Source organism: Hippopotamus amphibius, chromosome 17, assembly GCF_030028045.1.
Source record: "Hippopotamus amphibius kiboko isolate mHipAmp2 chromosome 17, mHipAmp2.hap2, whole genome shotgun sequence".
NCBI classification, from domain to species: domain Eukaryota; kingdom Metazoa; phylum Chordata; class Mammalia; order Artiodactyla; family Hippopotamidae; genus Hippopotamus; species Hippopotamus amphibius.
Window position 1 is genome coordinate 54,952,037 of NC_080202.1, and position 16,314 is coordinate 54,968,350.

General features: G+C 45.5%; 1 protein-coding gene across 1 annotated transcript; it reads right to left on the reverse strand.

The window, feature by feature from the left end:
• Window positions 1-904: 904 nt before the first annotated feature.
• BIRC5 (baculoviral IAP repeat containing 5) lies at window positions 905-8,963 on the reverse strand. Its single transcript, XM_057717242.1, has 4 exons — window positions 8,808-8,963; window positions 8,383-8,492; window positions 6,783-6,900; window positions 905-3,065 (listed from the first exon to the last, which is right to left on the reverse strand). The coding sequence occupies exons 1-4, from the start codon at window positions 8,916-8,918 to the stop codon at window positions 2,976-2,978; spliced, it is 429 nt and encodes a 142-aa protein (XP_057573225.1). The 5' UTR covers window positions 8,919-8,963; the 3' UTR covers window positions 905-2,975.
• Window positions 8,964-16,314: the final 7,351 nt, after the last annotated feature.

Genomic DNA, 16,314 nt, shown 5'->3' on the forward strand with positions numbered 1-16,314 from the left:
ACCCTGCTGGTGATGGCTGGTGCTCCACCTCTCCCAGCGCTGAGAAAGGGGGATCCCCATCGCCCAGGCTGCCCACGGGCTCGGACCTCACCACACCTGCCACCCTAACCACCAGTTACAACCCTTCCAGACCCCCACCAACTTGGAGAACCTGAGAGGCAGACACATATTTGAGAGAAAGTTGAGGCTGTTGCCCTTAGCCAGGGTCTGAGACTACATTAATAGATTTCTAGTAACCTTCTCGACACTGGCAGCCGTTAAGGTCCAGCAATAAATATGGTTTTTAGAACATAGGTTTCTAGAAGAGGAAACGTGTAACATGGTCTGAGGGGTTAGCCCCAGCTTAGCCTTGCCCACAGCACAGCCCGAGAAAGCCAAGAACTGCAGCATTACTCACCGTGCAAAGGAAACTGAGGGCAAAAACATTTTCTCAGCTCCTCTACAAAGCCAGTTTGTAAGGACCAGTTATTAAAGTGAAGTATCCATTTACAGATTGGCACAAATATCAAAAATAAGCAGCTGAGATGAACATAAAGGTGGGAGTGCTTTTTTTCCCCGGTAACAAAAATCACTGCAATATTCTCCAAACTTGGAGGGAAAAATTCATCTCACTCTCTGACTGAGATGTGGCAGAAAAACCTAAGTCTGAGGTGCATTTTTCATAGCCAGTTTATACATGGAATGAATCCAGATGACACAAATGGTTCTGGGCTCAAGTGGCTCTTGCAGAAGAGCCCAAGGCTGGCTCTTCCCTCTGCAAGGACTCATCCCTCCCCCACAACCGCTGGGGTGGGAAGGATTAGTTGGCAGGCTAAGAAGGGACCACCACCAAAAGCCGGCAATATTTAAAAAACCCAGTAGGGTCTGCAGTGTTTGAAATGAAACAGTTTTTATTCTTTGGCAGCTACCAAGATGATCCCCAGAGGTTTCCAATAGGACAGTAAGGATCCACCCTGCAGCTTCACTTCATGAAGGAGGGTGAAATCAAATCTATCATCTTTACATCAGGCCTCAGCCCCACATGAGCCGGTCTCGGGGAGGAGAGCAGGGTACTCGTGCAGAGGCGATGATGGGGAGAACATGGCACAGATGTGGAGCAATGGAGACACAACCAATCAGGGCTGACAGGTCGCCTGCGGCAGTCCCCACGGCTCTGAGCCAAGTCATTTAGAAGGGATCCAGGCCACTGCACTGTTCTCAGGGAGGAGCAGCCTCACTAGGGCTGGCTAATCGTGCAGCAATTAGCAATTTCATAAACAAGTTTCTGCTAGATATTTCCTGCTACCTGTCCAAATCCACTTAAAGTTTACACTGGTGTCCCCGATGACTGAGAAAAGCTTTGTGCTCACTTTTAATTGTAGTTTGTCCTGTTCTGTGAAATTATAATTCAAACAAAAAAGAAAACAACATTGCAGAATCTTAGGAGGGGTTGAGGGCTCTGTCTCAATTCCTCTCCTCCTCACATGAAAACCATGTTGCTATAATAAAGCAAGCCAGCCAAGGCAGCAAGGGTCTGTGATCTCTGCGCTACTGGTGAGGAAACTGCAGCTCCAGTTCAACAGGCGCTGGGCCCAAGCCCACAAGGCAAGCACCCTGTTAGAGGGCACAGTTAGGGCCCGGAGAGGGTGCCCCACATGCCTTTTATTATGCCTGCTCCAACTCTGTGCTTAGTCCGTGCTGGGGCTGAAAGTCAAATATCACTAAATTTGTGATCTTGTAAGACTGCAAACAACATAAGTCATCTTTTTAAAAAAAGGTTCCCCCAAAGACGTTTTCCAATCCACTTTTTAAATTAATTTATTCCTTTAGGAAGATTCACATTAGAAAGACAGGGGGATGATCAGCTGCCCAATCCACGTCACTGGGGGGAAGCAGCTATCTGAAGAGTATTAGAAATATCAAGAACAAGAACTCCTTCCTTGGACTTTTCATCCCACCCCTGCCTGCCCCATCCATGGATGACAGCTGGTCCAGAGCAGGACTCCCCAGGAAGAATCCACTCTGACTGTGTGCCCTGTTCACTAGAGAGGACGAAGCAGTGAGCTACGCTTCTGGAAAGTTCCTTGTCTGGCATGAAGGACCTTCCCCTCGTCTACTGTAGAGAAATGTTGCAACTTTGCCATGTGCCACTGGAGGTGAAAAAGTATCTTCAGTTGATCCCAAAGCAAGAGGCCAGCTCTGCTCTCAAGACACCAGTCCTGCATCCCCTCCACCCGCACAGTCGCTCTTGATACAGTCATGGAAAGGGCTCTTACACAGATCAAGTCTGGAGGCAAAGCCTAAGGTCTAATCCCATACTACCCCTGTAAACCTGAAAATCACAAGATGGGATGGCGAGGAACCCCTAACACACAAGGCACTTTCAGAGGCGTGGCAGCGATGGGTCTGTACAATCCGCCTGGGAGGAAGGGAGCTGCTGAGACACCACAGACCTGATGGGGTGAAAGGGATGGTCACAGGACCTGTAGATGTGAACATGAGATAATACCGAGCACCTGGCACATGAGAAGTGCACACCGTGAATGTAGATTATGATGCAAGTGAAATTTAAAATGGCATTCTTAATCCTGTTTGTCCAGTCACAACAGACCTATGATTGCACTCGCGCATCACATCTCCACTGGACAGCCAGTCGTCAGTGTGAAGCCCAGACACGTAGGTTTAAAAGGGCTCTACCTACGTGGACAAACTTCTCCCCTCACCCTGCTAAGTCCAGGAATCAATAAAGCAAAAACTACCAAAGAGAAAAGAGAATCAGTCACTGTACTTAGCACCAGCTGTACAACAGAAATAGCCCCTGCCACCACCTTCAAGAAAAAAAACAAAAGCACAGTTTAAACATTCTAATTTCAAAATGCTGATGTTCTCCTTTCTCCTAAGGCACAATTAAGAGGCTCCAGACAAAAGCTGGTAACACTGAGGGCTTGGAAATGCGGTGTCTGCATGGCTGTGGGGCAGTGACAGTGGGGGAGGCGTCACTGCGAGGCAGCCAGCTGCTCTATGGCACAGCGGACTTTCTTTGCAGTTTCTTCAAACTCTTTCTGCTTATTGTTGGTTTCCTTTGCCTGGAAATAAAGAACAGACACGTGAAACTGGAGCTCTAGGCATGCTTGGATAGAGATGCCCAGCTATATGGGATAGATATCCTCAGTCACCTGATCTGCCCCCACCCCGCCCCATTCTCTTTCTCTCTCTTTTGGCCACGCTGCTTGACTTATTTCACCAACCAGGGATCTTAGTTCCCCAACCAGGGACCAAACTTAGGCCCCAGCAGTGAAATCGCCAAGTCCTAACCACTGGACCACCAGGGAAGTCCCCTCAGTTACTTCTCATTTGAGCTGCCTCACAATAATTATAATAGAAAACACTGATGGACCGCTTTGCTTGTGCCAAGCATGCTAACTCACTTACTGCTCCACGTCCCCAAGAGGTAAGTGCCACCTTTTTCTCCATTACACAGATGAGGATGCCGAGGTCCTGGGTACCATTCAGCTCAGGGTTACCAGCTAGTGTGTGGCAGAGCTCTGCTCTCCCCCACTACCCTACATCGCTTCTGATGCTCCCACAGAAAGTCCAGAGCCCTCCTCTTGTCCACTTAAACAGATGCTGTCAAGCATCAGTGTTTTCCTCAAACAGAAAAACCTGCCACTTGCAGCAGCTCTCTGAATCTGGCTCCCAACTTTCATTCTGCTAAGTGCTCTCTCCAGGGGGGAACAAATGACAATCACATCAGTGAATCCAGAAACCTCTTCCCTAATTTTCATTCTCCTTGATTTCTCTGCCACATTAAAAAACAAACAATAGACTTTTGTTAGGTTAAATGTTTTCTAATAAGAAAAACAATAGAAGTAACTTTTTTTCAAAAGAAGGCAGCAGTGATGCAGCAGCAGGGGCACAGAACACACAGTGGGCTCTCAGGTCAGATCCTAAGCCCCAGCTCTACCTCAGCCGCACACCTGCCCGGCATCAGGACCCAGGTGGCTACCTGACTAGTGGCCCTGTCAAACTGACCAGCAGCATCTCAATTAAATGCAGTCTCAGCAATTCACAGCATCACAACAAACAACACTCATTCCTCATTTTCAGTATTTGTAAACCGCAACACGTAATTATCTTGACTGGATAAACGTCTGCCTTAAAGCTGTGTACTGCAATCCCATAACTGACTTAATAAATGGTTTAAAAGATCAGCTCCCAACCTTATTTCCCCGCTACAGAACAGTCGAGGTCCGCATGCCAGCCCACCTCCAGGAGTGACATACCCTAAAGGGCCCATCCAGGAGCTCTAGTGGCCAGCAGACCGGCCTCTGGTTATGCTCATTCCCTGCATTCAGCTCTGACCCCAGACCTTACTGTCCACATCCATTCACATGCAAATGCACCAAGGGACACGAGGGGACCTGAATTTTTATATCAGTGATAAATTATCTGCAACAAACCTCACAATTGGGTGTCACTCGAGAGCAGCCCTGTCCAACAGAATTTTCTGCAATGATGAAAATGTTCAATTGTCTGCACTGTCCAATAAAGTAGTCACTGGCCACATGTAGCTACTGAGCAGATAAAATCCTGCTAGTGCCACTGAAGGACCGAATTCTAAATTTTATTTGATTTTCTTTCTTTCTTTTTTTTTTTTGGCTACACCATGCAGCTTGTAGGAATCTCAGTTCCCTGACCAGGGATCAAACCTGCGCCCTCGGCAGTTAAAGCACAGAGTCCTAACCACTGGACCACCAGGGAAGTCCCCCTAAAATATATACCTTTTAAAATGATCTGGGGGACTTCCCTGGCTGTCCAGTGCTTAGGACTTCATGCTTCCACTGTAGGGGGCAGAGGTTTGATCCCTGGTTGGGGGAACTTAAGATCCCGCATGCTGCATGTGTGGCCAAAAAAAAAAAGATCTGGAAGGAAATACACCGAACAGTTAATGGTGGTTACCCCCAGCATAAGGGTGGAGCTTTGGATTCTTCCTTACAAAAGCTTATATAGTTTATTTTAAAATTAAACAAAGTAATAAAAATGAATCTATAATTTTAAAGTATTCTGACTTGCAGAGAACAAAAAAACAGCTGCAAAATTAAAGTAAACCATTTGCTTCCAACCTCCTCACTTTTCTCCGCAGTGTTTACACCTGGTCCTGGCCCGGTTCTGGCTCCACTGCCGCACACCACATGGTGGAGGCTTAGCATCTTCCGGGCCTCCTGCTCCAGTCAGTCTTCCTAAGTCACCTCCCCCAACAGGCTACTCACCCTCCTCTACCAGACCACAGGGTCCAAAGCACTCAATTTTTTGGCCTGTCACAACTGTAGCGTCTGTCTTCCTACTTGCTGCAACTACTAAAACTTCTTTGTCTTTCTCAGCACTCCACAATTTGGCTGCAGTCTCAATACCCCTAATCTTCCTTCTGTTTGCCCAGGCACAGCTTTCGCATGACTATTCCTGAAGAACACAAGCTGGTCTTTCACCTAGAACAGGGCTGGCAACCTCGCCCTGTGGGACACATCCAGCCAGCCCATGGCCAGTTCTTAACCCAAAGGCTAAGAATGCTTTTCACATTTCTAAACACTTGTGGAAAAAAAACAAACAAAGAATAATCTCTAACAGAAACTCTGTGGCCCATGAAGGCTGAATACTTACTATCTGTGGCACTTCATAGAAAATGAGCTGACCCCTAACCTCGAAGGCCCTCCCTAGCCCCCTTCCCAATTCCAACACTGCAGTTCCCAAGATCTCCATCAAATACATAGCTTTACTGACCACTGATTTCTTCTCGCTTCCTGAAAAAATTTTCAATTTTGTCCTTAGCATTTAAAAGGTACCATATTAGACAGAATTATTTATATTGATCTCTAAAAAGGAACATGATTTTCAAGCTGAAAAGGACCTCAGAAATCATGGGGGTCTATCCGCCATTTTACAGCAAGGAAACTATGACCAAGACTGGTCTAAACTCACAAAGTCTGTGAGTGGCAGAGACAACTGGTATATCTGGACTCCCTGCCCAGGGCTTTACTAAAAAGAAGTTAAACACCAGAATATTTATTCTCTGTAGAGCTGCCAGAGTTAGCACGTAAAAATAGAGGTTGCTCAGTTAAACCTGAACATCATATAAATGAGTAATTTTTTAGTAAACACCCATACAAAATGTGAGATATACTAAAAAATTACTCCTTGTGTACCTGAAATTCAGATTTAACTGGGAGTCCTGGTTTTCTCTGGCAAACTTAATTCTCTACAGCCCAGGCTGCTTGGGAGCTGCCTCTTTGTGGACTTACAGTTTCACTCTCCCAATAACCCAGTTCACTTGTGCAAGAGTCAAAGTTCATCCACAGAAATCCCTTCAAGGTCCAGTAGGACTGGCACTTCTTTCTCCCCACACACGTAATACCCCTTTCCTGATATGCTCTCTATTCTGTGTTCCCAAACCCTCTTTCCCACCACTGCTAACACATGAACACGCTCCATATCAATGAGCTACCACCTCAGCTGTCACTCAAAGCAAGAATGCCAGCCTCGTCATCACACCTCCCACCACCAGAGGTAACGGTACACTGAGGATACCTTTACTCAGGGGATGTGTTTTTCTCTGATGGCACAACCCCAAGCTCACCGTCTAGGACAGATGCTTTTCTGTTCTTTCATATCCTTACACATACATCTGAGGGGCTAGAATGTGTTTATGGAGGCAAGCGTCTGTGCACTGTTTGCTAGAAGCTGGGCAGTTTAGTATTAAAGATGCTGAACAGCATTTGCTCTCAGTTCTTATTCCCAGTAATACATACAATTTTGTTCTTGGCTCTTTCTTTATCCAGTTTCAAAAACTCGCTGAGCGTTAATTCTTCAAACTGCTTCTTGACAGAAAGGAAAGCACAACCAGATGAATGCTTTTTATGTTCTTCTCTAGAAAAAGCAATACACGAGCGTGTCAATAAAGAAAAGTCAGGTAAAGGGAGAAAACAGTTTGTTACCACCAGTCCCCCTCCCCACCTCACAGAAGCAAGCTACTCTGCTTCAGGAGCAGAGTGTGACTTCTGAAGTGGTCGGAATCAGGACCAGGACCCACATTCTCAGTACCTTCTTGCTCTGTGCACTGCCCACCCCCTCCCCCCCCCCCACCAATATCCTGTGGCTGATGTATTCTACCTGGGTCCTTTAGCAATTAGTAGGAAAAGTGTTACAGAGTATAAATCCAAAGGTATCACATGTCAAAGCCCTTAAAATCCTCCAGGAACCATCTGCAGTTACCTCATTTCACTTGAATTATTACATAATCTATTAGTTTGGAAAAAGGGCACCACTAGCCTGGCTTCTCCAGTGAATTCCTCGGCCTCATACCATCATTCTATGCATTGGGAATTATCCCTGCAAACGGATAGCACTATAACCAGAACAGTGCAGGGAATTCCCCGGGGGTCCAGTGGTTAGGACTCTGAGCTTTCACTGCTGAGGGCTCAGGTTCAATCCCTGGCTGGGCAACTAAGATCTCACAAGCTGCAAGGCATGGCAAAAAAAAAAAAAATCCAAAACCAAAACCAGAACAGTCTGGAAGGAACACCCAGCCACACAAATTTCAAAAGGACAACCAACAGTAGCTATAATCTGAAACATCATAGCACTTGGAAATTCACTCCTAAGAGTACAACCAGTATTTCCTCAGTGATCCCTGGAAGGATCACCATGCCATCCCAGTGAATACTGGGTCATGAGAGCAAACACATTAGGGAAGACAGCAACACTCTTCTTGCCAAGAAGTGAAACAACTCCGGTGATTCTCTAGGGTGGAAAATTCAAGTTGTGGAAACAACCGATTCTGACAGGGGCAAAAAAGGTGAGGGAAAAACGTGGCATCACATTACAGGAAGACAGCTATTGTCTGTATGAATACATGCACACAATAAACAAAGAAACAAAAACCTAGATGCCTGAAGGAAAAAAATTCAAAACAAAACTGAGTGTACTACTTTAAAGGGTGTTTTTTGTGCTGTATGAATGATAGCTCAATGAAGCTTCAGATTTAAAAACTCTAAAACAAGAAAGGCACCTGGACATCCCTAGGTCACAAACAAGATCTGCTCCAGTAGTCTGTCTAACCTGAAAGGTTATCAAGCAACCACAAGAACCGAGCCTCTCTTCAACATCCACCCAGAAGGACATGCGGCCAAATCAGGTCTGATTACGTTGAAAGCATCACCAAGGTGCCAGCCAGAGACTCATCCATTACCACAGCTATTTAGCGCACAAATGAGGTTGGAAAGGCGCAGGTGCTTCACTAAAACTTCGAAATTCAGATGTCTCGGAGGCGGGGAGCCTAACTCAAAACAAAAGGCCCCGATGAAACTGGGGAACCCCAGAAGCCCAGAGAGGTTGGCCTGAGGGACTTACACAGGGTCGTCATCTGGCTCCCAGCCTTCCAACTCCTTGAAGCAAAAGAAACACTGAGCCAAGTCGGGCTCGTTCTCAGTGGGACAGTGGATGAAGCCAGCCGCGGCCATCTGCAAGGGAGAGCTCAGCTCAGGCCCCAGCGTGAAGGGGTTCCCCTGGGGGCCGGGAGCCCACAGAGGGGCCGGGGCCCGCGGGAGGGGCCGCCCCAGGATCCTAGGAGCCCACAGAGGGGCCGGGGCCCGCGGGAGGAGCCGCCGCAGGATCCTAGGGGCCCACAGAGGGGCCGGGGCCCGCGGGAGGGGCCGCCCCAGGATCCTAGAAGCCCACAGGGGGCCGGGGCCCGCGGGACAGGTCGCCGCAGGGCCGGGGGCGGGGCTCTGGGGGCGGGGCGGGCCTGGGGGCTCCGGGAGGCCGCGCGGTCTCACCCGCTCCGGGGTGCAGGCGCAGCCCTCCAAGAAAGGCCAGTTCTTAAATGTGGAGACGCGGTGGTCCTTGAGGTAGAGCTGCCAGGCCGGGGGCAACGACGGCGCGCCCATTCCGCCGCCGCCGAGCGGTGCCGCGATTCAAATCCGGCGGTTGACGGCCGCCGCGGGGCATGTCGGGAACGCGCCGCCCGCAGCCTTCTGGGAAATGGGAAGCTGGGCAGCGCGGGGCGTGCTGGGACTTGTAGTCCTCCCGCCGCGTGTCTTTGTTTCTGTTCTCCAGGCACCGAGCCAACCCCGCCCTGCGCTCACTCACATTCCCAACAACTTGCAGTGGTGGGAAGAGGAGCTGAGGATGGGCTGAAGTCCCCGTGATAGTTTCAAGGAGTGGCCCCTGCCGAGCACAAATGGATTAAGCCCTTTCAGCCTGTTGTTTTTGTGGGTGTCCCATTCCTGGAACCCCCTAGTGTCAACTTCCCCGGCATATGTGCCGTCCGGGTTGGAATATGTGCCGAGCCACGTGCATCTAGAGGCCACGCATCCTCCAGGGGAAAGATGTCACACAGATGAAGTCCACAGCTGAACCTCCACCCTCGCTGGAGTGATCTGTTCACCCATCTCTTTTATCACGTCTTTTCACTGAAGCTTCCTGGAAGTCCAGAAATTGACCCTTGGAGCTTTGTTCTTCCCCTTCCACCAGAATTCCGCAGGAGTTAGACATACCGAGTCCCCGCCCCAAACAGAGGTGCGGGTGGGGGTCAACAGAGGTGAAGCAATGTGTGGAAGCAATGCCCACTGCCCTCTGACCAAGAGACCTGGGTGTCCTCTCAGGGAGGCGCGATTGGAATGTGACTCCAGGAAGTGACAGCCCAGGACAATCCACCAGGTTAATAGAAATGAGAGCCCAGGGAGCAGGCGCCTGCCGGTAGGCTCAGCAGGGCAGAGGAGAGCCAGAGCAGACCTGTGTAACTGGTGCCTAGCCTCATGCAGACGCCCCCGCCTTCCAACTCTCTCAACCTGTCTTTAAAAGGTTTTTATGGAGGTTTCACAGACTTCGTTGATGAAATCATTGGCCTTTGGTGATTAATCACCAGCTCCTCTCCTCTTCCTGAAGATTGGGAGGGTGAGGCTGAAAGCACCAAGCTTCTAATGAAGGCTTGGTCCTTCTGGCTACCAGCCCCATCCGGGAGCATCTACTGGCCTTCCAAGAACTGCTCATTAGAACAAAAGACGCTCTTATCACTCTGGAGATTCCAAAGATTTTTTAGGAGCTGTGTGCCAGGAATCGGGGACAAAGACCAAATATATATTTATCACAAAGGCAAATTTGCATTTTTATGTAACTCTCTGGATTTTCAAATAGTTGACAACAAATCCTGATGGAAAAAAAACAAAAACAAAAACAAATCCTGATGGATACTGTGATGATCAAACAAAACAGTTTTGAAATCATAAAGCATAAGTGCTAGATATTACCTTATGGCCATCCAGTCTCACCGAACCTTTTGTGAACACATTTTTCCTCTACTATAAGAGTGACCAATCAATGCTATAAAAGCAAAAATCATACACTGGGAAGGAAGTCTTCCTCCCCACCAAGACCTCTCGCAGAAGGAAACTTTTCAGCAGTTTCTATATATACTTCCAGGTGTGTGTGTGTGTGTGTGTGTGTGTGTGTGTATACACCACTTGGCATCCTGTCTTTTCAGGTAACAGCACATCTCAGCTTTATCTGCACTGAGGGATCTCAACACTTTTTCTTTTTGGCTGTGTTGAGTGTTTGTTGCTGCACATGGGCTTTCTCTAATTGTGGCGAGCGGGGGCTACTCTTTGTTGCAGTGTGCAGGCTTCTCATTGCGGTGGTTTCTTTTGTTGCAGAGCACGGGCTCTAGGCACGCAGGCTTCAGTAGTTTTGGCACACAGGATTAAGTTGCTCCACGGCATGTGGTATCTTCCCGGGCCAGGGATCAAACCCGTGTTCCCTGCATTGGCAGGCGGATTCTTAACCACTGAGCCACCAGGAAAGTCCCTCAACACATTTATAGTATCTGCATGGTGTTTATTGGATAGTCTACCCTGATTCCAATTAACCAATTGGGTATCTCCAATTTTTTTTTTTTTGGTACTATGAATTGTACTACAGCAAACAGACACACACACATGTGTTACTATGCCTGTAGCATAAACATCTGCCAGCAGGATTGCTGGGAAAGCGTGTGTGTGCCTTTTCCACATTTTTGACTACTGCCATCCTGTCCTCGCAGTCATCAGACTGGGACAGTTTGCTCTGCCATGTTGTCAGAAAGGCAGGGTGGATGTTGACCCTGCCTTTTTCATCCTAAGATATTTTAATCAGAGTTCTATCAATATTGATAACATCTGTTTAAAAATCTGTATCTTCCAGGGAATTCCCTCGAGTCCAGCGGTTAGGACTCGGTGCTTTCACTGCAGAGGGCACAGGTTCAATCCAGGGTGGCTCAGCCAATAAATAAATCCATAAATCATAAATAAATAAAAAATAAATAAAAATATATATCATCTGGAGCAAATGCCATCAAATCAATGCATTTCTGTGATTCATTTTCTATTTGGCATCAACATATTCCAACTTTTTTCCATTTAAATTTTTATTTTACTGAAAACTTCAGCTGCTTAGGTCTTTTCCATAAGGTTTTTAAAAATTATTGTTACTTGTATTTTTATCATGTACAAGAGTAACATATATAACATGAAAAGCATATATATGATAAAATTGCTCTACGTGATAACATTGCATATGCAGAGAAAGCTCAACATTTGGGGCTTTGGTTACTTTCTATGGTACCTGAAAGAGGTATAATTCAGTGGAAGTATTTGGAATATCTGCATTTGTTTCCTCTCAATCATTCTATTATATATTATATATATACAATTATATATGGTAAAATATACATAACAAAATGAACCATTTTAACCATTTTTAAAAATTGAAGTATAACTGACCTACAGCTGTATATTAGTTCCAGTGGTACAACATGCTGATTCGCGATTTCTACTCATTACAAAACAATCATCACCATTTTAACCATTTTTAAGTGTACAGCTCAGTGGCATTAAACATATTCACATCGTCGGGCAACCATCACCACCATCCATCTCCAGAACTTTTTCTTTTGTCTTCCCCAGCTGAAACTCTACCCATTAACATCCACTCCCCATTTTCCATAAGATTTTGTTACACAAATTTAAACTTATGGATCAGTTTTTGGCTTTATCAAATTTTATCTAAACTAGCTTCTGCTATTTTGAGCCTTAGGCATTATTTTCACCAAGCTGTCTGGGGTCCATTTGTTTTTTTCTTTCGGGCCATGCCATGCAGCAAGTCGGATCTTAGTTTCCCAACCAGGGATGAACCGGTGCCCCCTGCAACGGAAACTGAGTTTTAACAACTAGACCGCCAGGGAAGTCCCTGGGGTCCATTTTTTAACATCTAAATTTAGTAGCTAAAGAAAACCCTTGAGGCTTGTATCAGTTTTAGGAAAGACATTTACCATGTGCAGTGTTTTTTTGTTTGTTTCTTTTTTAAAATATTTATTTATTTGGTTGGTTGCGCTGTGTCTTAGTTGCATCACGTGGGATCTTTGTTGCCATGTGTGGAATCTTTTAGTTGCAGCATACAGGCTCTAGTTCCCTGACCAGGGATTGCACCTGGGCCCCCTGCATTGGGAGTGGAGAGTCTTAACCTCTGGACCACTAGGGAAGTCCCTACCATGTGCAGTTTTAGCCGTTGTCATATTAATTTTTTCGTTCATTTCTACCAGTAATTGTCATTATGAATTGGATAAGCAGCTGGTAGATTGGATTTATTTCTCAGCTTACTTCACAGGAAAATTGTGAGCAATTTTGTGAAACAGCGTGGGGAGAGAAAAATACACAGCAGTTAACAAAGAGAGATCCACACAGGGGTGGTGCGGAGGGTGGGGCTGTGTTGGTTTTATTAGTTGCTCTGTTCTCAGGGTCAAAGTTCCCCCTGGTTGATGTGAGATCAAGACCACTTTCTCTGACACCCTGAGAACTCCTTTCCCTACAACGCTGCATACACATCAAACGTTTTGATCTTTGCCCAGCTGAGAATGCAGAAACAGCATGTGCTTGCTCTAGGTTGTGTCTCGTTATTTACAAGGGAGGGTGACTCTCTCTTTTCAAGTTTACTAGTCAACTTAAATTTCTTTTCTGTGAATTGCCCGTTCATGTCTTTGGCCCCTATTCTGTTGGGTTACTGATATGTTTCCTGTTGCTTGGAGAGAGTTTTTACATATAAGGGAGTTGACTTCATGTGCCATGTCCCCCCCATCCCAGCCCAGTTTGTTGTTTTCTGTTTGTCATGTGGTTTTTTTCCTGCAGGAATTTAACATCTTCACGTGGAGATGTTTATCTATCTCCCATTTTCTTTCTGACTTCTGTTTTCTGTATCTGGTTGATGTCTTTTGTATTTTTGCCATGTTTAGGAAGGCTTGTGCCACTCTCGAGATGACTTACGAAAGAAATTGATTGAAGATTTCCTCTGGTTTGGGTTTTTATGTTGACCTTTGACCCCTCCAAAAGCATGTCCTGGAAGGTGTGTGAAAAGGTTCAGATTTATGTTGTCCAAAATCCCGCCACACCATCTAGTCAATAAAAAGCTTTGCACAGTGGGCTTGAAACACCGCCTTTATCACATACTGGACTCCCTTATGTGCTGGCACCTAGTTCTGCAGTCTCAGTTCTGTCCCTGCATCTGTCTGCCTATTCCTGCTCCAGCCAGATTCTTGTACGGGTCAATAACCAGGAGACCCAGAGCCGCTGGCAGAAGTCTGGAAAGGACAGGGAGTCAGGGATGGAAGCCAGGCTCTAGGAACCGATCCATGAGCAGCTGCTGGGTGCTAAGCAACCAGAGAGGGCACAGCCCCTTGTCTGCTCCACAAAGTCAGAAGGGAGAGTTTTATAGGGCTCCCACGCCACACAGAAACTCCAGATGGGCTCAAAGGACTAAGAGACAGGGAAGGGAATGTCCCCGAGGACACTGCTAACCACCCAGACGGGGGTCCTGGAGGGCTGCCTTCCAGCGCGTCCAGGGACAGGGCCACCATGGTAACAAACCTACAGGACAATAGGGAAAGACCAGGTGAGGGTGGGCGGACCCCAGGGCAAACTCCCCCTTTCCCTCCTCAAAGCAGGTGTCCCAGCAAAGGTGACCCGCTGCCTAGGGAAAAAAATCTGTTTGTCCTTTGTTTGTGTACAAACAGGGTGTTCTGAAGTCACTTCCCAAGCTGTGGGGATAGGAGGATGGTGCCGCTCACATCCTTAGTCCTCCAGCCCCAGGGGACACTGCTGACTTCTGTTCTTTCAATGTCGCAAATTTTTGGTAACTTTTAATTTTATCTACTATCTATCATCTACCTATCTATATCTATCATCTATCTATCTATCATCTATCTATCTATCATCTATCATCTATCTAGCTAGCTAGCTAGCTATCAATCATCTATCTATCTATCATCTATCTATCTATCTCCAATCATCTGTTGATGGACACTTAGGTTGCTCCCATATCTTTTTTTTTAATTGAGGGGAAATTTTTATTTTGCTGTATGTTAGTTTTGTTTTTAAAGCTCCTTATTGGAATATAATTACTTTACACTCTTGTGCCAGTTTTTGAGTTACACCAACGTGAATTAGCTGTATTTATACATATATCCCCATATCCCCTCCCTCCCGCAACTCCCTCCCACCCTCCCTATCCTGGCCTTCTAAGTCATCACCCATCATCGAGTTTATCTCCCTATGTTATGCAGCAACTTCCCACTAGCTATCTGTTTTACATTTGGTAGTGTATATATGTCAATGCTACCGTATATTAGTTTTTTAATGACAGAAATGAAAAAAACCTATGCTCTATAATTTTCCTGCCAGGCCCAGTTGACACCTTTATAACGGAAAAAGGGGGTGGGGACAAGATAGAAAAATAATTCATGTTTAAGTTCACAAAATTCATACCATTCAGAAAGCACAAAATGGAAAATGACAATTTTCTCCCCCTACTTCCCATTTCCTTTCCCCAAAGATAACAGCTATAGATGGTTATTTTAAAATTTCTTATAAAGTATATATATACTTTTCCATATACTATACACATTGTTCTGTACCTTATTTTGTCACTTAATATGGTTTAGATAGGTTTTTTTTGTTTTTTTATGTCAACACATACATCTTTCTTTTTGCTGAATGCATAGTATTGCAAAAATAATGCCTTTTTTTTGCTGTTTAAAAATAATGCTACTATGAGTATCTTTATTCATGTCTCTTTTTTTAAACCCTTAATTAGGAAAATTTTAAACCAATAAAGTTGAGAAGATAGTAAAATGAACATCCATGTACGAACCTGGCACCCATCTCCAGTAACATGGCCAGTGTCATGTGCTGTGTATCCCCATCAGTTCCACCTACCTTGTCCCATAACTCCCCCAGCTGCATTTGTTTGGGGTTGCTTCCATATCTTGGCAATTGTAAATAATGCTGCTGTGAACATTGGGGCGCATGTATCTTTTCAAATTAATGTTTTGATTTTCTTCAGATATATATCCAGGAGTGGAATTGCTGGGTGATATGGTAGTTCTATTTTCAGTTTTTTGAGGAAGCACCATACTGTTTTCCACAGTGGCTGCACCAATTTACATTCCCACCAACAGTGTAGGAGGGTTCCCTTTTCTCCACATCCTTGCCAACATTTATTTGTGGTCTTTTTGATGATGGCCATTCTGACAGATGGGAGGTGATACTTCACTGTGGTTTTGATTTGCATTTCCCTGATGATTAGTGATGTGGAGCATCTTTTCATGTGACTGTTGGCCATCTGTATATTTCTTTGGAAAAACGTCTATTTAGTTCTTCTGCCCATTTTTTAATCCGCTTGTTTGTTTTTATGTGCTGTTTGTATATGTCGGGTATTAACCCCTTATCGGTCATATCACTTGCAAATACTTTCTCCTATTCAGTAGGTTGTCTTTTCATTTTGTTGATGGTTTTCTTTGCTGTGCAAAAGCTTTTAAATGTAATTAGGTCCCATTAGGGTTTTTTTTTTTTTTTTTTTTTGCCTCATTACATTCTTATCCTAAAAGGTCCAAAGAATCAGATAAAGCCAAAACTCCCCCTCCTCACATTCCCAATGCCACTTCCCTCCCCAGAGGCGAGCAGAGGTGTCAGGTGTGGAACCTCCCCAAACTTTTTCCTCTGCATTCACACACTCATATACACACACAGAAACATGTCATTTTGTGAGTATTAGGTCATGTTGCTGAGATGGTACCTACTATATTGTATTGTTGAGCATCTTGCTTTTTGTCAGGTAATAGTAGGTCTTGGAGATGTCCTCAGTTGTAAACACAGACCTCTTTCTAATGATGGTTGGCTGCACAGATGTACTTACTTCCTACTGATGAATATTTAGGCTATTACCTAGTTTTGCTATAATCAATCATTCTTGAACTTCTAG

Coding starts and splice junctions, on each gene's coding strand:
- BIRC5 (XM_057717242.1), bottom strand. CDS start 8,918: ATGGGCGCGCCGTCGTTGCCCCCGGCCTGGCAGCTCTACCTCAAGGAC. Junction 6,901..8,382: donor GAGCCAGATGACGACCCTGT/GTAAGTCCCTCA, acceptor TGCTTTTTCTAG/AGAAGAACATAAAAAGCATT. Junction 3,066..6,782: donor AAAGAGCCAAGAACAAAATT/GTATGTATTACT, acceptor CTTTATTTCCAG/GCAAAGGAAACCAACAATAA.